The sequence below is a fragment of the Durotheca rogersii genome (genome assembly GCF_024521655.1).
Source record: "Durotheca rogersii strain YMJ 92031201 chromosome Unknown GGS23scaffold_8, whole genome shotgun sequence".
In the NCBI taxonomy this organism is placed as follows: domain Eukaryota; kingdom Fungi; phylum Ascomycota; class Sordariomycetes; order Xylariales; family Xylariaceae; genus Durotheca; species Durotheca rogersii.
The window spans coordinates 1,100,418-1,126,695 of record NW_026251239.1 but is presented as its reverse complement, the minus strand read 5'-3'; the positions used below and the strand labels follow the sequence as shown (position 1 = coordinate 1,126,695).

The 26,278-nt window shown below is 59.1% G+C and overlaps 8 protein-coding genes across 8 annotated transcripts; 6 read left to right on the top strand and 2 right to left on the bottom strand.

Moving 5' to 3' along the window:
- Positions 1–335: 335 nt before the first annotated feature.
- Positions 336–1,373, top strand: GGS23DRAFT_516821 (Mss4-like protein). The gene is made up of 3 exons (XM_051514608.1): positions 336–699; positions 916–1,316; positions 1,369–1,373. Exons 1-2 carry the CDS (start codon positions 424–426, stop codon positions 1,120–1,122), a joined length of 483 nt encoding a protein of 160 aa, XP_051372563.1. The 5' UTR covers positions 336–423; the 3' UTR covers positions 1,123–1,316; positions 1,369–1,373.
- Positions 1,374–1,914: 541 nt separating this feature from the next.
- GGS23DRAFT_517138 (carbohydrate esterase family 4 protein) lies at positions 1,915–3,182 on the bottom strand. Its single transcript, XM_051514611.1, has 4 exons — positions 2,850–3,182; positions 2,716–2,788; positions 2,272–2,639; positions 1,915–2,200 (listed from the first exon to the last, which is right to left on the bottom strand). Exons 1-4 carry the CDS (start codon positions 3,091–3,093, stop codon positions 2,127–2,129), a joined length of 759 nt encoding a protein of 252 aa, XP_051372562.1. The 5' UTR covers positions 3,094–3,182; the 3' UTR covers positions 1,915–2,126.
- Positions 3,183–4,923: 1,741 nt separating this feature from the next.
- GGS23DRAFT_604825 (uncharacterized protein) lies at positions 4,924–7,190 on the top strand (the record flags this gene model as incomplete). Its single annotated transcript, XM_051519661.1, has 3 exons — positions 4,924–5,280; positions 5,356–6,158; positions 6,218–7,190. The coding sequence occupies 3 exons, from the start codon at positions 4,924–4,926 to the stop codon at positions 7,188–7,190; spliced, it is 2,133 nt and encodes a 710-aa protein (XP_051372561.1).
- Positions 7,191–7,834: 644 nt separating this feature from the next.
- Positions 7,835–9,533, top strand: GGS23DRAFT_516951 (NADPH-dependent medium chain alcohol dehydrogenase). The gene is made up of 2 exons (XM_051514609.1): positions 7,835–8,275; positions 8,378–9,533. The coding sequence occupies exons 1-2, from the start codon at positions 8,201–8,203 to the stop codon at positions 9,395–9,397; spliced, it is 1,095 nt and encodes a 364-aa protein (XP_051372560.1). The 5' UTR covers positions 7,835–8,200; the 3' UTR covers positions 9,398–9,533.
- Positions 9,534–11,306: 1,773 nt separating this feature from the next.
- On the top strand, positions 11,307–13,314 carry GGS23DRAFT_516974 (Golgi phosphoprotein 3-domain-containing protein). The gene is made up of 4 exons (XM_051514610.1): positions 11,307–11,909; positions 12,050–12,296; positions 12,446–12,897; positions 12,992–13,314. The coding sequence occupies exons 1-4, from the start codon at positions 11,649–11,651 to the stop codon at positions 13,076–13,078; spliced, it is 1,047 nt and encodes a 348-aa protein (XP_051372559.1). The 5' UTR covers positions 11,307–11,648; the 3' UTR covers positions 13,079–13,314.
- A 453-nt stretch (positions 13,315–13,767) lies between these two features.
- On the bottom strand, positions 13,768–16,239 carry GGS23DRAFT_620686 (RPAP1-like protein). Its single transcript, XM_051521121.1, has one exon. The coding sequence runs from the start codon at positions 15,823–15,825 to the stop codon at positions 14,452–14,454; it is 1,374 nt and encodes a 457-aa protein (XP_051372558.1). The 5' UTR covers positions 15,826–16,239; the 3' UTR covers positions 13,768–14,451.
- Positions 16,240–20,498: 4,259 nt separating this feature from the next.
- GGS23DRAFT_516477 (HPC2-domain-containing protein) lies at positions 20,499–22,912 on the top strand. The gene is made up of 2 exons (XM_051514604.1): positions 20,499–22,522; positions 22,571–22,912. The coding sequence occupies exons 1-2, from the start codon at positions 20,880–20,882 to the stop codon at positions 22,830–22,832; spliced, it is 1,905 nt and encodes a 634-aa protein (XP_051372557.1). The 5' UTR covers positions 20,499–20,879; the 3' UTR covers positions 22,833–22,912.
- Positions 22,913–24,010: 1,098 nt separating this feature from the next.
- GGS23DRAFT_516626 (NAD(P)-binding protein) lies at positions 24,011–26,123 on the top strand. The gene is made up of 9 exons (XM_051514606.1): positions 24,011–24,191; positions 24,279–24,308; positions 24,364–24,577; positions 24,659–24,774; positions 24,843–24,978; positions 25,133–25,153; positions 25,217–25,323; positions 25,473–25,615; positions 25,761–26,123. Exons 1-9 carry the CDS (start codon positions 24,128–24,130, stop codon positions 25,851–25,853), a joined length of 924 nt encoding a protein of 307 aa, XP_051372556.1. The 5' UTR covers positions 24,011–24,127; the 3' UTR covers positions 25,854–26,123.
- The last annotated feature ends 155 nt before the right edge of the window (positions 26,124–26,278 follow it).

Sequence of the window (26,278 nt, the reverse complement as noted above, 5' to 3'; positions counted from 1 at the left end):
GAGAGGTCGGGCAATTTTGGGCTCGCACAAGTGGCTTATCGAGCCAGGATCCAGAACGGCGCCGCCAATTCCACCAACTGCCGAGCCTTCTCCTCTCGTCGGCGGCGGCTAGGCGCAAATGATAATCCTGTGGCGGCAAATCGCGATAAATATCTATATCGCCTCTTCGTCCTTCGCCAGCCGGCTTCTCGGAATATAGCTAACGATGCCCACCTTGAGAGTAGGTATATATATAGCCATCTCTAGGTGTGACGGCCGTACGCGCGCTGACAATTCGGCGGCTCGTTTGGGCGTGCGGAGACGATCATCCGGTAAGAAGTTGTCAGTCTAATACCTAGCAAGGTCTGATCTGATCTGGGGCGATCTGAGGGCGGGGGAGGAGAAAAAAAAGGAACACCGGAAAAAGAATCGACGATTACTATTATGACGGCCGGCGCACCCGCCGACGGCAACGGCGGCGACAGGACGCTCACAGTGCAGTGCCAGTGCGGCAGCGTGTCGTTCCCGACGCCGGCGGCCGCGCCCGTCACGACGTTCTTCTGCCACTGCACCGACTGCCAGAGACAGTCATCGTCGGCCTTCGGCACGTCTGCCATCTTCCCGGCCGCGGGCCTATTCCCGCTCGCGCCCGAGCTCGCCGCGCGCATGCGCGTCTACCACCGGCCCAGCCAGAACGGGCGCACCATGGACTGCTACTTCGTACGTGCTCTGCCCGCTTCCCTGGGAACCCTTGCCGAAAAGAGAGAAGCGAAGAAAAAGAGGAGGAGGAGGGAGAAGAAAGAAAACCGGTACCTATCGGCGCCGTTATCAGTACTATGCGTTGTGTGCGCGAGTGTCAACGGCTCAGTAGTGCAGCAGCGGACAGACCGTAGGTAAGGTGGAGCGGGCGGACGAATGCTGATACCGCTGCTGCAGTGCCCGAACTGCGGCTCGCGGCTGATGCACCGCATCTTCGGCGCCGACGGCACGCCGCGGCCGAGCGTGGCGATCAAGGGCGGCTGCATCGACGGGCTCGACTGGGGCGCCGTCCGCATGCACATCTTCACGCGCTCGGCCGTGGTGAAGCTGCCGGACGACGCCGAGAAGTACGAGGCGCTGCCGCCGTGGATGAAGATGGACTAGCCCACGCGGCCCTCGCTTCCGCCGGAGGGCTTGCGTGTGCCGGAGAGGGAGGGCGGAGGGGACAGAGGGCCGATTGGTTGTCGGCGTGACGGGCTGGGATGGATGGCCAACGTGATGTCAGTCGAGTGTGGACGCGCCGGGGAAACTCTGAGCGGCGCTCCGTCCGACCTGCCTGGCTGCAAGCCCTGGGCCATGTAATATAACATCGTGTGTCCCTTAGCTACGGCACTCGCTAACATCGCATAGGTCTGGTGCTATCGCTCTTCGAAGACGAGGTACAATCCACCGACCGGGTTTGGCCAATGTGTCTCGTAAACATGCGCAGACATGGGTCTATCTTCCGAAGGTTCTTTTTCTTACGGTGGAGATGCACAAACGGCTTTTTATAGCTTCTAAATGGAGGGACCAGCGAAGCTATAAGACTCGAGTAGTCGGCCAGCCGCTGGCTGGCTATAGAGTCGTTAAATGTGTTGCCATCAAGGTTACTCCTCCGAATCCGACGATGCCCGGCTTCCGTAGTTTGGGGCCAATGGAAGCCGTCGGAGATCCTATAGGCCAGCCGGGAACCAACCCGCGGTAATATGAATATGTGAATACAATAATGTGCCTGTGGTCACCAGGGCGTCGCATTGGCCACGTACTCGCCTCCGTTTACCTATAGCTACGAGTTGCCGGCACGCGGGACTTGCCTATATGGCTTCAAAGCCTATTGCCACCTAGATTAGGCGGTAGCTGCAAATTTTACTACCTCTCTTCACGCGCAGGCCAACTAATGAGGAGACTCTGCCAGGCTATAGGAGCCGCGACTTGTAGTTCTTGGGATTGTGTCTCGACGGATCAGACACGCCGCTGCAGAAATAACTCGGGACTCGCTTCGGGGCTTTACACGCAGATTCGCCCGCAGTATCACGACGCGTAGGTGCGTTGAGGGTTCATTTAGCCTAATTCGGCACGACTAGCAACTCGACGCTATCCCTCAAATCACCACCCCGGCGCGCTCTCCTTCAGCAGGTCGTCTGCCCGTTCCCCTCGAAGGTTCCGGGCTTGTAAGCGCCCTCGGCGTCGTTGAGGCATTCGGCTAGCACACGATGTTAGCGGAGTCATTCCCAGCCGGCTGACTCGAGGACCGATCGATCCTCCCTTACGTACCGACGGTGACGATCTGGAGGTTGTTGGAGCGGGCCCAGGCGATGAGCCAGCTGGTGAGGGTGGTGACGGTGCCCTGGTAGGTCTCGTGCATGAGGGGGATGTGGCCGTCGCCGGCGGCGCCGGCCTGCTGGAAGCGCTGCTGGCTCTGCTGGGGGGACTGGTTGTTCCAGTCGCCGGCGTCGACGTCGTTGGTGACGACGGTGTAGTTCAGCTCGCGCATCACGCCCAGGAACTGCCCGCCCGTCTCCAGGTACGGCGGCCGCACGTACTGCGGCTTCCGCCCGAAGATGTTCACGAACGCCTGCTCCACCCGCTCCATCTCGCTCCGGATCTGCGCCGCCCCCAGGCTGCCCACGTGCGGGTGCGTCCTGCCGCGCGCCCGCGCCCGCCCCGTTAGCACCCGCCGCCGCGCGAGGGGGGGGGACGAGGAGGGGAGGGCCCTACCAGGTATGCGACGCGATCTGGTGTCCCGAGTCGTACGCCTTCTTGACGGCGGCTCGCTGGTTGTAGATGCAGCCTGTGCTGATTTATTAGACCCTGCCCGCGGACCGCGCGCGCGCGCGCGACGAGGAGCTTACCGTATAGGGTGCCGGTTAAGAAGAAGGTGCCCTTGACGCCGGCGTTGTTGAGGGTGTCGACCAGCGAAGAGGTGTACTGATAGGGCCCGTCGTCGTAGGCCAGGGTCAGGACGCCGGGCTTCGCGCACTTGTTGATGACGATGCCGGCGACGTGGTCGCGCTTGATGACGTCGATGGGGCTCGGCACCGGCTTTGCGGACGCGCTGAGCGCGAGCGCCAGAGCGACGACGGACTCGAACAGCATCTCGGATGAGGGCGACAGACGGCAGAGAACCCGGCGTAGAGAAGAGGTGGGAGGGGATGTCGGCGAGCGTCGCAGTTCTGCCGAGGCCCGCGCCTATAATAAATAGTTTTTTTTCTTCTTCTCTCCCGTCGTCTCTAGGCGAGACAGGCTAGGGTCCCCCCCCCCCCCCGGAACATGATCATAATGCCACATTGCCGTAGTTACATGAGGTAGAAACGTAAGATCCCAACCCCATGATCAACTTCCAGACAGTTTTACGGGGTGCCATCCCTGCGGCATCCCTATAACCACCGTCGCCCCCCTTAAAAACGTGCAGGTACTTGGTCGTACCATATGCGAGGCTCGCCATGCCCCGTCTCGGCGTTGAGGGGTTGGCTCTCGCTTCCAGGGGCGGGGGGGATAGGGCGTCCTGGGTTGCAACGGTGTTTAGCCGGGAGCACGTCTCGTTAACCCGGTTGGGGAGCGGCGACCGGACGTCGGGCTGGCCGGATCTGGAGCGGGTAAATGTGTAGCTAAAATGCCAGCTATTAGGTATGTTATATAGAATCGTATAATACCGAGGTGTTTTTATTATTACCCTTTGTGGGCGGGCGAGTCCCCTGTAATGGCGGTAAAGCTTTCGAGGCAACGAGGTTTCAGGGGCTATGCGTCCCGAACCCTGCACCGTACGAGTTGCAACTTGTGCCCATTTAGGGCGAAGAGGAAATCCCTCTGCAGTTGCCAAAGTAAGTAAAACTGAGTGTTTTCAACCCGCAGTTGCAAGTCCAGCTTAGGTAGTTAGCAGAAGAGATGTGTCGTTCCTGCGAACCGACAACACTCGACGACAACCCACTATTATCTGCGGCCCTGCGTAGTGGTAGTTGGGATGCTTCTCTTGTGTACGTGGGTTTGGCTGGATAATCTGGACCTGTTGCGGTAACATTTTGCATACACCTATTTGGAAGCCGGCCTCTAGGCAGCTTGCGAGCATCGAAGCCACTCTCGGTCGTGGGCATATCTGCTAAAGCCGGCATCGACCGGGTATACAACCCGTTTTTTTAACAAATACCAGGCAGAGACGGATCCCGTATGTGATATTTATTGCGCGTAAGTGTCTGATCTGCTGATAGGGGAGCAGGGGAGCAGCCCATGGACGATGCGAATAACCGCAAGACCGCCGCCCTCTCCAGATAAACTTGTCGGTAACTGATAATTACCTACTCGGGAGGGGAGATTAGCTAGGGAGATAGGTTGGTGTGCGGCGCTTCACTTTCCTGCCCGTTAAGTCGCTCTCGAGTCTGTGTTTCGAGCGAAGCCACTGTCTCCTCCTGCCGGCGTTTGCGCGAGCGATAGGAAATCGGCTGGACTCCCCTGCGCCGATTTAAGGATGAGTCGTGCACCGTTCTGAAGAAGGTATGAATATACACTCGAGTGAAGCCGCTGCTTCTCTCGATCAAACCATAGGTACACAATTTCTTCTCTCTTTCTGCTGTTCGCTTCTGGTCGTGTTGCGCGGTATGCCTACCTACCTACTTGACAGTGCTTGAGTTGCTGCGTTAATCGAATACTAGGTACCTCGGTATTGAATAGGTAATACGATGCTTATCGCGTTTAGAAGTACCCAGAGAGACTGTGTGGCTGACACAGCCCCGAGGCGTTACCGCTCCATGGTAGGTACTCATCACTTTCAGCCCCAGGTTTATTCCCAGCCCCATCCAACCCCATTTCTCCATTGTCCGCCGAGGCCTGACCGTCAACTCGCGTCTCGTCTTACGAAGATTCCCCGGACATCCGCCGACAACTCGCCGCCGTTAGCATTTATACCGCCATCGAAAACCCCGGCCCTCTCTGATGGCATCGTATCCCGAGCCCTCTGCAGGCCCCGAGCCACTCCCGGCTTCGCAACTCCCGGCCTCGCAACCCACGCCTCCGCCCCAGGACGAATACCACAGCCTCTCCTCGCCGGCGGCTGCCACCACCGTCGCCCATCATGGCCTTCGGGTTCTACAAGCTGCATCCGCAACTCCCCCCACCCCGGATCCCGGCGACCTAGCTCAGCAGTATGCCCGGTCTGCTGCCATGCAGATGGACGATGCTCAATTCGCCTCCGCCGTCGGCACCGAGCCAGCCATGGCCTTGGGTTCCGCATCCCATAAGGTGACGCGCCTCCGACGGGCTTGCGACATGTGTAGCCAGCGCAAGGTCAAGGTACGTCCTCTCCCTCTCCCCTTGCCTAGCAACGCGATACCCGAACAGGCCACTCTGACCGGGATTGGGAACCAGTGCGACGAAAGCGGCCCCCCGTGCAAGCCCTGCTCCGATCTGCAGGTCGAGTGTACCTTCAACCGAGAGATGAAGCGACGCGGACCACCTAACAAGCATGCCGAAGCTGCGAGGGCCCTGAAGCGCTCTCGCATAAACGACCTGTCGGCCGCTCCCCACCATGCAGCCGAGACCTTGGTGTCTATCGCTGCTCGCCGCGGTTCGGGTGCTATCGATGCTGAAACCATCGCACCGTGGCCTCTCCTGCGGCTGCTCGTCGACGACTTCTTCACCTATATCCATCCTCTCATACCTTTTCCGCACGAGCCATCCTTCCGCGCGGCCCTCGACAGCCGAATGGATAGGTCGAGTAGCGAATTCCTGGCGTTGTTAGCCAGCATGATTGGCGCCCTTGTCGCATCGTTTCCTCGCAGCGCCCGATCCCACCTCAAGGCCCAGCACAGCACCGGCCTGTTCCCCTCGGCGGTGTCGATGATAGAGCATTGCCGGCACATCGCGCTCGAGGCCCGAGGCTCACGGTTCGCGTTGAAGGAGGAGATCAATGTCGACGATGCTGCCACTAGCTATTTCCTAGGCATCGCTGCTGCCTACACGCTACAGTGGAGGTCCTGCAGGCGCTTCCTAGCCGAGACCATGACATTCTGTCGAGAGCTCGGCACCCACCGTCAGAGAAACCTCTCCGCCCTGCACGCACACGTACCCGGCCTCATGCAGAATTTTACCACCGCGCCCAGCACGCCGATCAACCACATCAGAGACCAGATCGGTAAGCGTATCTTCTGGGTCATGGTTGCGGGAATCAGGTCAGGATCCTATCGGGACACTCCCTAGGCCGCGCGCCCCTTTACTAATGCAGATCCAGGTCGATGACACAATTAGGCGTATCTATCAATGAGATCCCATTGCCCCCACCCACATCCCAGGAGCCGTACCCCGAGCAGCCGGTGGAGGTTGATGACGAGTTTATCTTCGAGGGCCACATCCTCCCGCAGCCGCAGGGCACTCTCTCCTTGATCACGGGGTTCAACAGGAATATCCGAATATACATGACGATGAATGAACTAGTTGGCGTCGACATGTGTTACGGAATCAACTTCTTCGACTGGACTGCGCAGAAGAACATACTCAGCAACGGGCTTGCTGGCGCCAAACAAGCTGCCGAAGATTTGCCTCTGGAGTTGCAGGTGAAGGCGGACTCGACCCCAGACAAGAATCCGGGTCTCGACGATGCGGGTCTAGAGTACTGTCCACCGGCCTTCCCGGCCGCTCAGCCCGCCAACGACGTGCGCCGAGTGTTCGCGGAACAGCCGACGCGCCGTCGCCACCTTCAGTTCGAGATCCAGAAGGCCAACATCCAGGCGTCACAGCTCGCCACGCGCTCTTACTTCGTCGAGCGATATCTCAACCTTCGCGACGCACATCGCTCCGACCCGGCGTTCAAGGAGCGGGCCGCGTCGGACGACAAGGACGACCGAGACGCGATGATGGCAAGCGAGCGAGAACTCATCGTGCAGCACCTCGTGGGCGTGCTGGCATCGATCAGTCAACACAATATGGAACCCAACGGCTGTTCGCTCATCAACAAGATTCGACAGATCGCTAGCACTCTGGTGGGTAACGACGCGGATCGCAAGGGTCTCGCGGCAGCCAAGGCGGCTGAATACCTAAGCGGCTTTCTTGACATACTTATGAAGTTGGAGAAAACGGGAACGGCGCCTCGAGCAGACACGATAACGCCGGAAGACGAGGAAGAGGAGCTGAAGAACTGGGCGAACCTCAGGGAGTACCAGCTTCAGTTCATGTCGAACGGCGGGTTTCTCGCCGAGGGCTACTGATTCCTCGGTGGTTCTTTTTTGGAAGTCCTAAGGCGAGACACAGACTAAAGTTAGCACAGTCGAAGAACGCGCGACGAGATTCTGCCACATAGGCAAGCGATACCCGGCCAACGCCTATATCCGGACGGAGGCGGCTCTGAGATTGGCAGAAGCACCTGGTGCGAAGCGAGCTGTTGGCAGACGCGGACGCGCTTGGAGAAAACAGTTGCCTACAAGCCAGAGAGGGAACGTCGTGCTGACGCGCGCACACAGATTTGTTTATCTTGGGTTGAACCATAGTAGCACCGCGATAAAACCTGGTCTATCTTAGGTGTCGCACCCTAATAGAACCGCATCTCCTGCGCACCTGGAGTCGGCGGGGATACAAACAATTTGTAGCTTTGACTCTCGGAGAGAGACCCATGGTTAAAGGAGCAGGAGAGGGATCTGGTGCGGATTACTTCAGGTACGCAAGAAATGCGGGTGTCTTTCAGGATACCCAACACTTCAATGCATTGTCGTAGCTGTGTAAGACGCGCCCCCCTGACCCCTTTGACCGTATACATGATGTATATACACGGCTCGCCTCCCGCATGCGAAACGCCGACGAAATCGATGAAGTAATCCGTAGGTAATTCTTCATTACGTCACCGAGTGCCCGCACCTGCAAGCGCCGTGCCACTTACGGATTGCATGTATTGCAATAGACTGGGTCGATCGTGCGAGGGGAGTGATGAAGCGACGATTACGGTTCTCTCGCCCCCGTCGTCATCCCGAGGCTTTCTTTTTCCAGTCAACCGCCATGGATGGGGGTGGTTATGTGCAGACCTCGACCCAACGGCGACGCTACACCGGTCGAGTCGGCTTGGCATATAAAGGGAGGAGGCTAGTCGCAGATCTACATCTGCTCGCTGCCAGCTCCGTGCCGCTCATCTTGTCTTCTACCTACATCGACCTTGTTAGATACTTGGCTCCGAAGAGTTCTGCAGTACGCCCGAGAAGACATCCGCGGAAACGCTAGAACCAGCAGCATGCCTTACCCCGACGAGTTCGAGGGTTTCATGATCGACGAGCTGGGTGAGCACACGAAGTTCAAGAGACGGACGGTATGTCTACTACCTGAGCCCCGTCTCCGATGCCGAACCGGATCCCCGCTCAGCCGCACCTCCTGATTTCTTGGGCCTCGCTGACGCGAGCCCTTCTCGTAGTTTAAACCCAAGGTCTTTGGCGACCACGACGTCGACATCCAGATCGAGTGCTGTGGTGTCTGCGGCTCGGACGTGCACACCGTGACGGGAGGCTGGGGCGACGCGCCGACGCCGCTGTGCGTCGGCCACGAGATTATCGGTAAGGCGGTGAAGGTCGGGTCCAAGGTGGCCGACGTCCGGCCGGGCGACCGCGTCGGCGTCGGCGCCCAGATCTGGTCGTGCCTCCGGTGCCAGCAGTGCGAGGGCGACAACGAGAACTACTGCCCCAAGATGGTCGACACGTACGGCGCGCCGTACCCGCCCGAGGCCGACCCGCACGGGACCGTCAGCCAGGGCGGCTACTCCTCGCACATACGCGCGCACGAGTACTTCGTCTTCCCGATCCCGGACGCCATCCCGTCGCACATGGCGGCGCCGATGCTCTGCGCCGGGCTGACGGTGTGGTCGCCCCTGGTGCGCGCCGGCATCGGGCCCGGCAAGAAGGTGGCGGTGGCGGGGCTCGGCGGGCTCGGGCACTTCGCGGTGCTGTGGGCGGCGGCGCTCGGGGCCGAGGTGACGGTGCTGTCGCACTCGCCGCGCAAGGAGGCGGACGCGCGCCAGCTGGGCGCGGCGCAGTTCGTGTCGACGGCGGCCGAGGGCTGGGCGGGGCCGCTGGCGTTCGCGTTCGACCTCGTGCTGAACACGGCCGACGCGACGGACCGGTTCGCCATCGGCGACTACCTGTCCGTCCTCAAGGTCGGCTGCCAGTTCCACCAGGTGGGCCTGCCCGACAAGGCGCTGCCGCGCCTCAAGCCCCAGATGTTCATGGCCAACGGCTCGAGCATTGGCGCCAGCCACATCGGCTCCCGCCCCGAGTGCCTCGCCATGCTGAGGCTCGCGGCCGAGAAGAAGCTGACGCCCCGGGTGGAGACGCTGCCGGTGTCGGAGAAGGGGTGCGCGGAGGCTATCGAGAGGGTGGTGAAGGGGGACGTCAGGTATAGGTTTACGCTGGTGGACTACGACAAGGCCTTTAAGGTTTGAGGGGGCGTCGATGAGTAGGATGAGAGAGAGAGAAAAAAGGGGGCTTCGAAGTTCTTAGGACATTCCTACGATGCCGTTGTGCCGAGGCGCCCGTACGAAATGAGAGCACTCGAGAAATGGCAGGATGCCGGTGACGGCGTTCAATAGCTTAGGTCCATCCATAGCTGAATCCAAAGTGCTAGCCATCCCGAAATATAATCATGATTCTTCGAAGCTGTTGGTAGTAGGCCCCTTTTCCCCTCTGGTTTCATCTCGAGAAGGGCAGTAATATCTCAATCTTGGTGACTTAGGGTTCGTTGGATGAATTGTATGATTGAGGTATTAGGTATGCGAGAAGGGTACCTAGGCGTGCGCCTGTACACCGCTGTGGAAGCGTGTACCAATCTAGTTGTGGTAAGGAGAGCTGGAGCAGGGCTGGATTCTAAAATGGCCTCAGCTTTAGAAGGACATTCAATTATCTAAGGTACCTGGGTACCTACTTACATGGTAGTGGGTTACCTCCGGGTACCTCCTCGAAAGAGGTTCCTAAGGTACCTACATAGGTACCTACCCATGCCTGGTCCCTTGGGCTGGTACCTGGCAAGCAAGACCCCAAAATGCGAAGCGAGGAAGAGGAAAAGAGGCGTAAAATGTAAAATAAGGAAATGCTTTAGGGTTATCCCATCCCATCCCGCCGACGCGGCTCTTTTCCTATTCTTCCTCTCCGGATTCGGTCCAGCCAGCCAGCTGGATGCCGACCTATCGTGTCGCGCTTCCTGGCCTCCGAGCGGATTGAGCGATGTTGGTTTGAACAATCGACAGTCGGACAGTCGGGACTGGGCCTCAGACGAACTGCTACCCTCCTCCCAGCCAGGCCTGGTCAGCGCCGCCGACCCGACCAGCAACCGCTAAACACTCCTTATCAGCAGCAGTACGTAGCAGTAGTGGCAGTGCCTATATTCTTACATACATACACACATGCATGCCTACATGGGGATTCGCGCGGAATAGCTAAGCCAACGAGTAGCAGCGGACGCTCACACGACAGCTCAACTCTTCTTTTTTTCCCCTTCCTCTCTCCCTCTCTCCCCTTTCTTTTTCCTCCCTTTTTTTCCCAGAAAAATATTTCTTTTTTTTCCCTCCCCTTTGTCGTCGCCTCGGTCGCCACGCCGTTGCTACGCATTACGTATCAAGCATTCCGCCGCCCTCGCCTCTCCACCCTCCCATCCGCTCTGCGCTGCTCGACTCCGTCCCGACGTTCGTCCTCTTCGCGTATACACGTACTACCAGCATCACATCGGGATTGAACACGACACGATAGTGTATAAGACGAGCAGGTCGGACCGGAGAAGGCAAGCCGTCCGACATCGAGCTCGGCGACGATCGGCATTTCGAAGCATAATAATACACCAAGCTGGAGGCAGAAGTAGAAAAAGAGACAGAAGCGAGCGAGAGAAGGGTTTGGACGTGTCGCTGTTCGTCGGATTGACACCCACCGGTTCGGTTCCGCTGTGCGCCAAGGTGAGACCAGACCGTCTCCTTATGCTGTTTATGGTTATATATGCGTATGTGCACGCGCGTCTGCATTGGTGCAATACGTTGGGTAGGTATTTATTCAATTTCCTAGTGGTAGAGTGGTACTAGTGGCTGCTCTGTAGTAGAGCGGTAGGTCAGGTACCTACTTTAGTCATAGCCAGGGCGGCGCTGTCCCTTGCTGTCTACCACTTCTACGGCCACGAACCTCTGCCACTACCGCCTCTACTACCACCACCGCCGCTGTCGCCACCATTACCACCAACACCGTCGCTACCATAACCACTGCCACCACTGCTACCACCATTGTTCATACCTGCGCCATTGTACGTGCCTCCTTGTCGATTGTAGCGGGGAAAGAATACGATCCTGGGAGACGAGGGAACGCGACCAGGAAGAGAAAAAAAAAGAGAGTGAGAGAAGAGGGAGACTCGAGGAAGAAGAAGAAAAACATCCGCACATTAGACGAGATATGCTGTCATATATATATATATATATCCACGGTTTACGACGTTTCGTATTAACGCGGATGCCTAACGCAGATACCGATGCCCAGCCTATGAGGTCCTATCCTGTCTATCTCAAACCTGTGCGACGCGCCTCCGTACCGAACCCACGCCACCCCTCAACCGCTACCTAATTACCTCGTACTCTCCTAGCACACCACCTGGGCCTTCCCCCGAGCCGCATTGCCCGAGGAGAGACACCGAGACCCAGAGAGAGACCGCTCACAGACACCATGTCGACGGGATTGACGAGACGCCGCGGAGCAGGCGGCGGCAGCGGCACCACCAGCGAGGAGCCGAGCAATGGCGCCAGCCGTTCCAGCTCCGCTCAGAACGCACGCGACAGCGCCCCCGAGACGAGCTACGAGAACAGCGAAAACGGACACAAGATTGCCTTCGACCCCCGCGACATCAGCGAGAGCGCCGAGAGGAGCAAGCAGCCGAAACTGACTTTGATGGAGGAGGTTATATTGCTGGGTCTCAAGGACAAGCAGGTAAGTCTTCCTATCCGGGTCCCTCGCCTGTGCGCGGGAGCATCCGCGCCATGTCCGAGTTGCCGAGCTGCACGAGTCCGGCATCCCGTCGACCGACAGGAACAAGCACAGCCGTTGCTGACTCCTGATACCATCGCCAGGGCTACCTCTCGTTTTGGAATGATAACATCAGCTATGCCTTGCGGGGCTGCATTGTCCTCGAGCTAGCCTTCCGCGGTCGCGTCAGCATGCAGAAAGACGCCTCTCGGCGGCGTTTCCCCTTAGCCGACCGCACTATCGAGGTCATCGACGACACCCTGACCGGCGAGGTGCTCCTGGACGAGGCCCTGAAGATGATGAAACAGAGCGAGAAGATGAGCGTCAGCGCTTGGATCGATCTCATGAGCGGTAGGCTCCGACTCTCCCGCGCGCCCGCATCCTCCGTGTCCCACACCTCCAACACATCTACCCCACATACCACACGCAGATCCCTCGCGAACCCAATGACTGCAGCCTCCTTCCTTGCCAAGTTTGCTGACCGTCGACTTTGGCATTAGGCGAGACTTGGAACCTCATGAAGATAGGCTACCAGCTGAAGCAGGTCCGCGAGCGCCTGTGCAAGGGCCTAGTCGACAAAGGCATACTCCGCACCGAGAAGCGCAACTTTCTGCTCTTCGACATGGCCACCCACCCCGTCGCCGATGGTGGTGCTAAGGACGAGATCCGCCGCCGCGTTAGAAACGTCTTGACTCAGCGCACCGTTGTCCTGCCCGCCTCGCAGTTCCTTCCCGAGAACCTCGAGTTCCGCTACATCCGGACCATCTCCATGGTCTGCGCCGCCTACGCCGCCAACGTGTTGGAGAACGCCCTGAGCACGCTCGGCCACGAGGCCCGCGAGCGCGCCTTCACCCAGACCGACGAGCTGCTCGCCGAGTATTCCCAGTGGCCTTTCGGCAGGAAGGCGAGCTCTACCGGCATCGGAGCGAACCTCCCACAAGTCATATCCGAGGTAGGCCTCTTTTTTTTCAGATTAGTTTTTGGGGCCGTCCCCCGACACAGATTTATAAATAGTCCGTATACTAATTTCGACTCGCTTCTAGGAGGTCAGCACGGGCAAAGACAAGGAGCTTCAACTCGAAGTTGTGGCCGCCTGCCTGAGCGTTTTCACTCGTCTCGACTCACTCCTGTAGACGAGCTTGCTCCTTTTCCGTCTTATTCTACCACAAACTATTTTTCTCTTTTTCTAAACATGTAATGATGTCTGGCATCTATATTGCCAAAAACTCTGTACTCGGCGTTTGCCCACATACCCGTCCAAAAACCCAGACCCGCTTCTTCGCCATCCCGCAACGAAAAAAAAAAACGAGAATACAACCGATTTCCCGCCCGAGATATTTCGATGTTGAAGCAAACGACTGGTTCTGGATTGGAAAGAGAAAAAAAAGTGATGACACAGATGGAGGGGCCGGGGAAAGGGGGGGGGGAGGAAGCATATTCACACGATTACTAGGACGTATCTGGCTTGGGATCGGGCACGGTCTTCTGGCGCCCGAAAAAGAGGGGAGAAAACAAAAGGCAAAACGACTATGAATGATGCGTAGGGGATAAGGAACCCCGGATGTGACATTACGCTTAACCTAGGAGCCACTTGAACTACAGCCATGCTACCGCCGCCGCTTCTATCGCTCATTGGGGGAAGATGTTCAGATGAAAGATACCGTGGTATGACAGATAGGGGTTGAAAAGGAGGGGAAGGGGGTAGTGCGAGAGACGGAAGAGAGACGGGGGGGGGTGAGGCGGGGAGGAGCAAAACATAGGGGGCTAGGTAGATATCTGGCGTGGAGTGAGATGGGTGCGGAGCAGCGAGAGAAGGGAGAAAGAGTGGGAGAGCAACCCTTTTTTTAAACTAACGATCCGAGGACAGGTTCGCAAGGACCTGGTGGCTTTAGTCAGGTCGGGGTCGGGGTTGGTCGTCCTCCCTCAGATCTTACCTACTTATCTAGCCATCCTCCATCCATCCATATCCATATATATACATCCCAAACATCCACACTGCTATCTCGACCCCGTCGCCCTACCCCCAGTATCAGAATAGCCAGAACATAAATCGGGGGGGAAATAAAAATGAATATATGTCGTCTCTTCCTCCCGCCCACCCCGCTTTCGTGCTTAGCCGTGCCCTCGCCCTCTCCCTCCCTCTCTCCTCGCGTTCCCCTTGCGGCTCTCGCTAGCCGGGGTGGGAGTGCCTGTGCGTCTTCTCGGCGTGCGCGTGGTGCTGCTGTCGCTCCTCGCGTCCGCAGGTGAGATAAGACGAGCAGATACAAAAGATGAAGATGCGCGCGTGAGTAAGCCTACCGCGGATGCGGTGCGCGGCATAGGCGTGGCCGTGGTGCGCGGCGTCTGTAGACGTTGCGCTGCGCTGCTCGCCTGCGGCCCGGCTGTCTCGGAGACGCGTCGTCCCCGGGGGGGGGAGGGGGGGGCGAGCCAGCAGCGCGGCGAGCGCCGTCTCCTCCGCCCTGCCGTCCGCGGGCCCGCGGCCCCCCCCCCCTCTCTTCCCCCCTTTTCACTTCCCCCGGCGGAGCCTCTCCTTCCACCCGCCCTTCTCGTACAGCCACAGCGCCTCGATGGCGTACGCGCGCGCGCTGCGGTGGTACCGGCGGCCGACGGGCGGCCTCCTCGCGCTCGCTCCGCGCGCCTCCCCCTCCTCCTCTTCCTCGGCTTCGGCCTCCCACACGCCGTCGCCGAGCGCGTCCTCGTCGGCGCCGGCCTCCTCGCCGAGGCTGCGGAGCACGGCGCCCTCGCGCGCGAGCGCCCAGAGGCCGGCGGCGAGGGGGTCGGCGGGGCCGCCGAACTCGCCGGCGCCGAGGCGGTAGAGCAGGCGGCCGAGGGCGCGGTAGGCGACGCAGCGCTGGCCGGGGACGGCGCTGCGCGCGAGGCGCGCGAGCTCGGGCACGGTGTAGCCGGCGGCCTCGGGCGCCTCGCCGTGGTGGTGCAGGCCGCGGGTGGCCGGCACGGCGCGCGCCGCCCGCGGCGGCACCAGCCGCCCCCGGAAGTCGAACCGCACCGCCGCCACCGCCACCGACCCCTGCCCCGGGTGGTACGGCGACGCCCGGTCCGCCGCCGACCCCGCCGTCGGCACCGGCGCCATCCACGCCAGCTTCGCCGGGTCCGCCGCCAGCGTCGGGAAGTACTTCGCGTGCAGCTTCGCCAGGAAGTCCGGGTCCGCCAGGTCCAGCTCCTCGTCGTCTGCGGCGGGCTGCGGCGGCCGCGGCCAGTGCGGTTTCGAGGGCGGCGCCGCGGCAGCGGTAGGGGGGCCGGTGGCGGAGGGGTGGTCGTCGGCGGTTTCTTCCTCCCAGCGTACGGTCTTCTTCGTTCCTGACATCGCGCCCGGCGCCTCCGCCTCCGCTTCTCCACTCCCCTCCTTCTCCTCCTCGTCCGCTACCATGGGCGGCGGCGGGTGTTTCGGGCGGTCCGCAGACGCGTCCTCGACGCGGATCTCGGGCGGCGCGGGCGGCGCGGGGTCGTCGAAGGGTGACGGGCCGCTGGGCGCGTCCAGGTTGGCGCGGCGCAGCAGCATCTGCAGCACGGACGGGTCCAGCCCGCTGAAGAGCTCCTCGCGCGCGGCGTCGATCTCGCCCGCCGACATGGACGCCAGCCGCTCGCTGTTCTCGCGGTCTATGCCCTGCTTGTCCAACCGCGCACCGGCGCCGCGGTTCTGCGGTGCGGGTGGCGCGTCTCGACTCGACGTCGTGGGCGGCGGGGTCGGTTTCTCTGCGTCGTCTCGCGGCGCTGCGTGCCGCTTCTGCTTGAAGGCGGAGGCGGGCCGCCGCTTCTTGGGCTCAGGAAAGCCGGTCGTGGATGGGTTGAGCGGCGGGAGGCTCGGGGCTCGGGGGCCCGAGACCTCCTTCTCCTGGATGTCGCCGAGGAGGAAGCTCATGGTAGGGCGGGTGTTGCGTATATGCTCGATACGTTATATGCTCGATACGTTGAATCGGAGAATGGGTGTATTTGTGGTGGTACTGTTGCTGAGGGCGGAAGATCGGGGTTGGTTGATGGTGGAAGTGAAGCATCAGAACTTGACCCATCAAACGGCATTGAAGCATGCAACTTTCGAGGGTCAGGCAGGCTGACGTAACCGTTGGCGTCCCCTCGACTCGGTACGTAGTACTTCGGGCTCGATGGGGGCGGTCCGTCGTGTGGCTGGTACGGTATTAGCTAATAATGCGGCCATGCGGCACTAGCGCAGATGGCAGTACCGTGGATCGGCCGGGCCACGCGAATTCCCAAACGGGCAGCTAAGCGCGTCGCGCCGCTTAGCTGGCCAATCCGCAGCCGTCGGCCCGCGTTTCATTTGTGCGGGAAGGAGAAACCTGGGCAGAACGTGGAATTCGGGCTGAAACTTAAAAAGCGGTACGTACCGCCCAGCATCCGTTGGCAGGTTCGCGCTCTGGGCCCGTCCCGATTCGGAACGTGTTGTTCAGGTTTATGTCTGTGCATAACTCACTTGCCTTCGCGATCCTCGATCCTACTCGAGGGAGATAAGGTCCAGGCTGGGCTGGCACGGCATGCGCCCGCCGCCATCTCGTCCCGTGCATGAAATGCCACGCTGAATATCTCCGAGCTTCCGATACGGTAAGCCTCGAGGATGAGGGGGGGGAGAGCAGATTCCGCGTCGCTAGGCAGGGTGCACACCCACCGAACGTCGTGGCCGTCGCTGCACTGATGCTCGAGCCATGTCACTCGAGCAGGCAGCGTCGGTCGAGAACATTTTACCGGTGGCGTGATGGGAACCGGGCAGACTGGCCAACCCCCAGGCACTCAGCACCCACGGTCAGAAGCAGGTCTATCCGGCAGCCAAGGCGTGCCGAATGCAGCGCAGGCATCGTAAGGGCACGTATAAACATCTACACGTCTGCCGAATGTGTACTCATATATAGGTAGATATTATAGTCACCTGTAGATCTAGCCCCGGCCGCGGCGGGGAAGGGAAGGACAGCAGAAAAGGCTCACTGCCCGCCCGCATAGCCCGTTGGAGCAGCAAATGCCAGCAATGAGAACGAGAGACAAGAGAGCAGAAAAAAAAAGCAAGACCAAGGATTTCCGCAGCGTTGCACCAGCGAAAAATGCAACCCCACCTGGCTCGTGTCATAAACGGGCGTTGCATGAGGAAGGGTGGGTTCAACTAGTCGGGACTTGCCCATGGGGCTGTCTGATGCAGTTCTCCCTAAATCAGATTAGGGAAGTTTGAGGGCCTGGCCGCAAGAGCGGTCCGGTGAGGGAAACGGCGCACAGGATTGAAACCTGGTGTCTCTGGCGAAAATGGATGCGTGCATGGCTGGAGCCGAGAGAGGTGCGTACTACGGGTAACCTCAGGGAACCTCAGGGAACCTCAGGTATGCGGAGCGGAGCTCAGGTATGAGGAGGCGCCTTGGTGCTGGCTAGATTATTACCTATCCTCTCGTCTGAGCGAGCGGGCGCTGCTGCCACGTACACGTATATACCTATATACCTTGCGTAGGCAGATATCAGATTATGGGTAGAAGAAGAAACGGTATGGCGGATGCCTACTACGGCTTTACGAGCAGGCAAGTTACCTATTGTGCGGCATTCCTCGCCAGGTAGGTGTAGGTGCCTTAGGCAGGTAGGGGCGTGTGGACATTACATCGGTACGTACACAATCTATGTATAGGCAGGCAGGTGGTGTGCCTCTCTCTCTGCTGCTGCCCAATAAGCCCTTGTCATTATCGCGGCTATCTTGCGTTCACCATCTTAGCGGATCCCACCGCAGGCCAGGGCTTCTACGGCGGCGAGGTACGTACCCCAGGGTGTTCTCCGGCCGCCCATTCGTCGGGGGGAGGCTCAAGCTGCATGAAATTGAACCGTTCCCCACCCGCCCTGCCTTCTTTTTTTAAGTTTGCCGACTGCTCGGCTCATCCAACCCGGTCCTACACGACCAGCCTAGCCAATTCCCATCCCTCTCGGCGCAGGTACCTCCTCCACGTACCTTCGACGTACCGCGCCCCGGCCTCGTACCTGACTGCATCTCGTCGGAGCTGCCCATCGCCGTCCACCCCATCCGCCACGTCCAGCGACGTTAGGCCTATAACCTTCCCCGCCGCCAAGGCCTGGGAGAGGGCGAGGATTTACGCGCAGGCAGATTCCGTCGGGCGTTGCTTTGCATATTTACGACTGCTCGTGGGTGGCCCAACTAACTACCTCCTAGGTAGGTAGGTAAATGCGGTAGGTACGGGCATCTGGCGACGAACCTTAATAGAAAAGGGTGTCCGGCCGAGGAGGAGGTAAGGTACCTAGGGGATTAGCCTGCGCTCCGTTCGGCACCATCCATACCCACGCAGACACCCTCTCGTTGCTCTCCGCCCGCGCTCCCTCGCCGTACCCTTCCCACCGCGAAGCGCGGTCGGCAGGGGTGGCTGCGTGCCTCGCCTCGTACGTTCAGCCACACCACACCTCCAACTGTGTTTACAGCAGAGTTAGCCGGCCGTGGTGCCCGACAAAGGCGGCGAGCGGTCAGCAGGAATCGCCCTGGGCTGGCCTAGACACTGCTCACCTTCTACTATCGTGCCTGGCGTCGCCTTTTTCCACCTATCGGCTTGGGCACAAGTACCTACCTAGCTATCGTGGCGGCGGGCTAGGTACCTATAAGGCCTCCCCCCCCCTTTGAGAATGGATGGGCTGACGTAGCAGGATGTGGTCAGGGTTGCGATGCGGGTGGCCGGATTTGTCATGGCTGCGTTCGACGGTCTCCTCTGTTTTATTTATTTAGCGGTTTCTGTGGATTTCTCCCATGCTGGGGAAAAGTGCCCATGTAGGTAGGTTAGGTTAGGTAGGGTAGGTGTGTACCTGGGTAACTCGTGCATGTACCCAGGTACTACCTGCCTGGCTGGATTTGTATTACCCTCCACACCTCGCCCCTGGTACCTCTACATGCTACCTTACCTACCTACATGCATACATAATCTTCCATGTTACTAACTTAGGCTCGCTCCATAACCCGACTTGTGTTCTCCTATCGCGACCAAACGAGCTGCTACTACTGACTATCGGCCTGTCCCTTTTGCCTCTGCTCAGCTACCGGTGCTTAGCTTCTGGCCGGGCTTAGGGCCAGGTACCTTTGGCCGCTGCCCATCAAGTGTCATACCCCCTGGTCTGGCCGGCCCCCCCGCTCCCTCCCTCCCTCCTTATTGCTGTCCTCTTAGGTCATGTCCTTCGCTACAGTTTGGGGCAATTTAGGGACCATCACCAACGCCGAGCTCAGACCAGCAAAGTCATTCATTCCTTTTTTTTTTATTCCCCCCGTCGTCGGATGACTTTCGCAATCTGATGCCAATGCGCCCCCAGGTACCTACAGGTATTCACCCTCGCTCTCCCTCTGACTGGCCTCTCTCTTCTCTCTCTCTCTGCACCTGTGTTACGTACCGAACCTATCTCCCTCTCCCTCTCCCTCCCGGTCTCTCTACCTCTGCCTTTCTCTACCCTCCTCTCTCTTCCCTCTTCTCCGTCTCTGTCTCCCCGGTCCATCTTCAATTGCCCCGTTACCTCCTCCTTCCCCCTTCCCCCCCTCTTTCTCTCGCCCTCTCTCTCTCTCTTCTGTCTCTCCCCCTTCCCTCTTCCCCCCCCCCTCCCCCCTTGAATTCCTCACAATTCCACATGTTCCAATGACACCCCCCCAGCCAACCTAGTTCCGATCTCTAATTCGAGTTTTTTTAATAATAATAAAATTTCCCACGCAACTCTCGTTTCTACCTAGCTAGTTAGATTGCCCCGATTTTTCTCACACTGCTCGCCTTGGAGGATAATTTATTTCTCTCTGCTCAGAAAATAGTAGCCATCCCCATCTCCCAAATTCTCCCGCAGACCTGCCACTTTTCCTCCTTCTCTCCTCCTTTTTCCCACCACAACCGAGATGGAGTCGTCGAGATAAATCCATCCAAATCCATCACTCCGCCGCCGCTTTTCATTCTCTTTTCAACGGCATCGTGTGCATCCGTCTCCTGCGCATCGTCTGCCGTGCTTCTCGACGCGCCGTGCCGCGGCCGTTCCGACTCTTTCGACCGAGCCAGGGCCTGGCTTTGGCCGTCTGCCTGCGAGGGCGCTGCAGTCTCCTCTCGCCCCGTGAAGGTATTCAGACCCGGGCTGCCAAAACTGGCACCGCGCACCGACCAACGCAGATTGGAGGTCACGTTACCCATTCCCACCGCGTACTCCATACCGCATACCCGTAGTAACGTCCAGCACGCACCACAACCACAGCCAACGCCCGCCTACACGCACCCCCATTACTCCATTCAGCCTGGAGCGAATATAGGTCGGCGGCATCGCGCTTACTGGCCTCCTCCTCGGCTCCCCCTTCTCGCGTACCCTTTCAGCATTTACTCATATCACGGCAGGCCCACACGTGCACCATTTATTCAATACCTACCAATTCCCTCCTGTCGTCGGTGACTTGCAACTGTCATTCCTCTTTTCGTCTCTCTTTTCCCCCCGTCTTTTTTTTTTCTTTTTCTTGACCATTCCTCTCTTTCTCTATCTCTCTATTTCAATCGTCCGTCGCGCCAACCTCGGTTCCACCAACCAGCATCGAAACCAATTTCGATTTCAACCACAGCACGCGAGAGCGAGTCGAGATAGGGGCGGGAGATAGGCAGACTTTCACCACTGTTACCACCGCTACCAACCCTCTTCTCGCACGGCCTTCCCACCCCTTCTGCCACTCTGAGACTGTGAACACAGTCTACTAGGTGGGACCGGGCACTGTAACATCAGTGCCCTTTCACAACTGCGCAGACAACCGCAACATATCACTGCCTCCTCATTCTTTCCTTTCTACTGCCGCAAAGGGCATTTTCTTTTCTGTTCTTGTGACATCTTATTACATTCACGCACTTTGCTCCTCAGTTCCTCAGAGGCGCCCTAGACAGCTTCGTCGGGATTCAACCATACATTGCTAGGGTCTACTAGTCGGACGTCACAATGCCTGCCGGTCCTGGAAACGCCCAGTCGCGTTTCAGCTCTTCGCCCGAGCTGTCAGATCCGCCGTCCATGTTGTCGGCCCCCGGATCGCCGAGCGCATTCAACCGGGCGAAGGCTGGGGAGCTCGACGAGATCGTGGTCGACCCCACCATCCGATATGACGGATCTGGTCAGCCTTTATTAACCAAGGATGGTCTGCCTCGAAGAAAGCCCGGCCCGAAGCCCGGCACGAGAATCAACAAGCGCAACAGCACCAACCCGGAGGAAGGAGAGAAGGTGAAGCGAGCGAGAAAGCAGAAGGACCCCAGCACGGGACCCGCACCGAGGAGGCGGAAGGTAACCTCCCTCGACGGCGAGGGCAGCGAGTCCAGGTCGCGAGCTGCTAGCGTCAGCGGCAACGGAGTCGTCGCCCCGCCCCGACAGACGAAGATCGCCGAGATAGCGACCGCGGCTCCAGCCCGACTAGAGCCCGTTCTCCGGGGGGATGTCAAGCGCGAGGTCCTACCCGGATCGATGTCCAGTATCTTGAATGCCGATCCGGAGCCCTCGCCTTTCTCTCGTCAGCAGTCCCAGCAGCAAGCTTCCCAGCAGCAGACGCGACCAAGCGCCCCTTCGCGATCCAGTGGCACCAATTATGACCCGATCCGTTCTGCCAATTACGACCCCGTACGAGAAACGATGGTCCCGCACAGCTATGCTAACCCGATGGGATCCCCCCGCGGACCCGCTACTACGGCGCCCGGCATCTTCAACCGCGCGAGCGCGTCCCCTTCGATCGCCAGCCTCGTCGATCCCGTGCCGAGTATCATCTCGCCAGTCCCTTCGCTCACCTCTTTTGCGCAAAACACGCAGCCGTCGACGCAGTCGCGCATTCGCAAGGAGCCCAACTCCATGCCGGAGTCGCCTAATCCCTTCCGCAAGGAATTTGCGCCTCCGCCCGCACCCAAGCCGCCCGCCACCGAGGTCAAGAAACCGGCCCCGCCCGCAGCAGCTTCACTCGCCTCCAAAATTGAGATTCGCCCCAGCTCCATCACCACCATCGCGGCCAACGGATCTAAGCGGACGCCACCCAAGAACCAAAGCGCGGCATCGTCGTCGCCGCGCGTCAATGCGACGAAGGACTCGCTCGCACCCCTCCCGGGCGGACCGGAGCGCTCCATTCTCGATTTTGGCAAGGCCGAACCCGGATCCGAATACGTGGCCCCTTCTATCATCCTCAACATCCCCCTAAACGGAGAGACGAACAAGTACATCAACTTTATGCGGATGGCCGAGGACCAGTACGGTTGGGATGCGCTCCATCCCCGCCAGGCCGAGCACAAAGCGCGCAAAGCGCGCATCGCCGCCGCATCGGCCGCCCTGGCCCAGAACGACTCGAGCCGGGAGGGCGACGAGATGTCAGTGGACGAGTCAGACAATGACGATTCGAACGTGGACATGGGCGGCACCAGCGGGCCGGACAAGGCTGACGGCAAGCCTGTGAAGAAGAAGAGACACTTCAAGGAAGACGAGTATGATAAAGATGACGATTTCGTCGACGATTCGGAGATGCTCTGGGAGGAGCAGGCTGCCGCCAGCAGGGATGGTTTCTTTGTCTACTCCGGACCGCTGGTGCCGGAGGTGGAGAAGTCTGAAGCGGGACGGTACGTATCTCACCCCGCTGACCGCGACAGCACGCTAACAGGATGCAGTGGCGAGGGTCAACCGAAGCGAGGACGAGGCTCGCGAGGCGGTCGCGGCGGCGGCCGCGGATCTGCCGCCGGCACCGGTCGCGGTCGCGGAGGCGGCCCGGGATCTCGCGGAGGCGTGGTTCGAAAGCCGCGCATGACGAAGGCCGACAAGGCCCAGATGGACCGCGAAAAAGCCGAACGCGAAGCCGCCTTTCTCAAATCTTCAAATACCAGCTCGTACAACGTTCTCCACCCGGGCAGTCCGCAGTTTGCCGGATTGTAAGCCAGGTCCCAAACCCGTCGGGGAGGGTCGACGGATTCGCAAGGTGGGGGGGTAGGAATGACGTAAATTCAGCGAGTGCCCGGAGACCTGGTCCGAGGCCTACCAGGGAGAGCGGCATAAATTTTTTAAGAGAACTGGAGTTGCTCCCCAGCCGAAATCGATGCCGGAGTCGCGGCTCGCCTTCACACATGCAACACACGCACGCACACACACACACACACACACATACACACATACACACACATACACACACGCAAACACACATACACCGCAAACACGCAAGGGGGGTGAGACCGGAGGCAGCGAGGGCCCATTCTACAAATGGTACGCGGGGCCATTTTGCCTTGATTTGGAAGGGGAAGGGGGGACGCATGTTATAATTAGGGCGAACAAAGGCATCTGAATTGCAATCGGCACAGGGCGACAGGGACAAAGTTTGTCGGCGAATCGGCGTAATAGGGATAGAGAGGATGCTTGGCCTCGCAGGCTGGCTGTGAAATACTACTGAGAATTCCGCAAATGACTCGGACCGTTTTGTTGCCGAGTTTTTGGGCGCCTCTGCCCCGCCCCCTTTTTTTTGGGTTCCCTAGGCCACGGCGTTAAGTAGTCCGCGGTAGAAGAGGAGGAAGGGGGGGGGGGGGGGGACGGAGGGGTGCGGAACGACGTGTTAGTCACCACAGACAATATTATTATCTCGTAACCGCACGGCCGGTAAGTTTTCGCATCTTCTCCCATCGTGCCCGAAGATTGCCGTCGTGCTGTGGCACCGGAGTGGGTAGGTATCCAGACGCGAAGAAGAGAAGGGGAGGGATCTGCCTGAAGCTAACAGCTGACCCTGTCGCCTAGGAGGTACGTTTCGCATGATTGGCCGGGGCCGTTAGGAGTACGTACCTCGACGTATAAGGATCGCTCCCCAGCAACAACGCAGTAGATGTGTGTGGTATTATTGCACTGTACGTGTGCTGTGTGTGTGCTGTACGTGTGCCTCCCGGGGCTGGCAAGGGGACGCGAACGAGGCCAGGACGATGCCGGCGAGCTTTACACCTAGCCTGCCTTTCCATGGCAGGCGCTGTCCGTCTCTCTCGCCAAGGCCGACTCGTGTTTATAAGGCTCAACGCCTCCCCTTCCTCCCTCTCTTTGCCCCCCTTTCCCTCTCTTCTCTCGCCCGCTCCTTTTCATATCCCTCTTCCAGGCCCTGCTCGTCTCTCTCTACTATTTCCATTCGCTGTCTCGGTGCTTAGACGGCCTCTCTTATCCAATCCTCCCCCCCCTCCCCGAAACTTCGACTAGACACCATGGCCTCGCCTCACCCCCTTTCTGCCGCCACCATGTTCTCATTGAAGGATTGGGTCGCAGTCGGTCCGTCTCTCCGCCCTCTCCCATCCCCCTTTTCCTCTGTCCCCCCTCCCCCTCCCCTCCCATCTCTCGCTAACTCGCGGGAAACAGTGACGGGCGGAGGAACTGGCATCGGACTGAGTAAGATCGATCGATTCGCTGGCCAGGCCCGACCCCTAATTTGCTACCGTACCAGTGATCGCCCAGACGCTGGCTGCCAATGGGGCCAAGGTCTACATCACCGGACGACGCGCCGACGTCTTGGAGAGGAGTGCCCGTATCCACGGCACCCCCGAGAAGCTCGGTCCTCTGGGGGGTAGCATCGTGCCTATCGCCATGGACGTGACGTCCAAGGACAGCATCAAGAGCGTCGTTGCCGAGATCGGGCAGAAAGAGCAATATGTCAATCTGTGAGCCCTGCTTCCCGTTGGGGTATTCAGCGGTTGTTGCCGCAATGGCTTGATGGCGTTTCCGTCCTAACCGTCCCGTTGGCTCGTCAATAACGCCGGCATCTACGGCTCGCGTCCGAACGCGCGCCCGGAGAACGGACCGGAAGCGTTTGGGGAAGCGATGTTTGCCGAAGGCGACAGCAATATCTGGCAGAAAGGTTCGAGACCCGATTTCACCCACACCCCCTCTCGCAGGCGAGGGTGCGCCACTGACGGCATCCTGCAGTCTTCGATACCAACTGCACGTCGTGCTACCTCACGACGGCAGCGTTTCTGCCCCTCCTCGCGAAGGCCGCGTCCGGTCCGACCGGGAAGGTGGGCAGTGTGATCATCAACAGCTCCGTCTCCGCGTCGCTGCGAATGTCAGTGCTGCATACACCACCGAGTTGATATGTCATTTGATAGTCCCCCCCCTTCCCCCCTGTCCCCAGACCTCTTATCGTCCTCTATTCCCTGTCCGACGGTGGAACGGTGGAGGAGGGTTACTTACATGCTACTCTATCCTGCAGGTCGCAGAATTGCCAATTCTCTTACAATGTGAGTTCCCGTCGCTCCGTTGGCTAAAGTGCCACCTCGCTGCCGCCGCTAACGCCCATTTCGAAAATACGCACAGGTCAGCAAAGCCGCCGTATCACACCTCACACGTCAGTTGGCATACGAGTTTAGCCACGAGAAGATCAGTATTCGCGTAAACGGACTGGGTCTCGGTGAGTTCTTGCCGACAACCTCCCGGCCAATCCGCTCCACCTTTGGTCCACGAGCCATTATTATAATGTTTCAGGACCATTTCTTCACGCAGTTCGCTATCGCAAAAAAAAAAAAAAAAGAAAAGCACTAACACGGTCGGGGGTCGTAGGGTATTTTCCCTCCGAGATGACGACGGGAACTTCCAATGAGCAAAACGAGAGCATAGATCTAGCCCCGCGGTTCGCCGAACTCATGAGCGGCATGGACTTGCAGTCCGTCAAGCGCATGGGCACGCCCGAGGAGGTCGCGACGGCAAGTTTTTTTCTTATTATTAATCGTTTTCGCACCTCTTCTCGCCGTCTCTTTCCTTCCTTCGAAGCCAGAGCGGAGATAGATTCGCCATCCCTGCCTATTGAGTACTGAGACCCATCAACTGACCCTGTCGAATGATTTCTAGATCGTGCTTACACTCGCCGTCAACGATTACATGTGGGGCACCATCACGATCGTGGACGGCGGCCTCTCGCTGAGGGCTGCCGGGGACCTGTGAAGCTGCATCGTAGCATACTGGCCTGCCCATTGTTGAAGAGGCCGACATATAATAGAGGAAACTCCCGGGACATGAAGGTTAATAGAATCGAGGTGTGACAATACCCTCGCTCGATCTGCCTTTTCTTTCTGGTTTCCGGTTCGTTTTCTTCCCCTCGAACCGTCGAGTCAGTTTCACCAAAGACTGAGTGTGTGCCGTGGAATTGACCGCGCCGCATCACCACTCCCTTGCGAGATTTACAGTATAAGATTCGCATTTCATGGCAGTGGAACGACAGAGCACCCATCATGCCAGGCGACATCCACAGTCCCTTTCAAGTTTCGATAATGTTCTAAATTAAGTACCGTCGTGAAGTTCTGACGTCATACCGTGCCATGACTTTCCCCTCCCCGATTTCCCAAAGAGTAGGTAAGTACCTGGGTAGG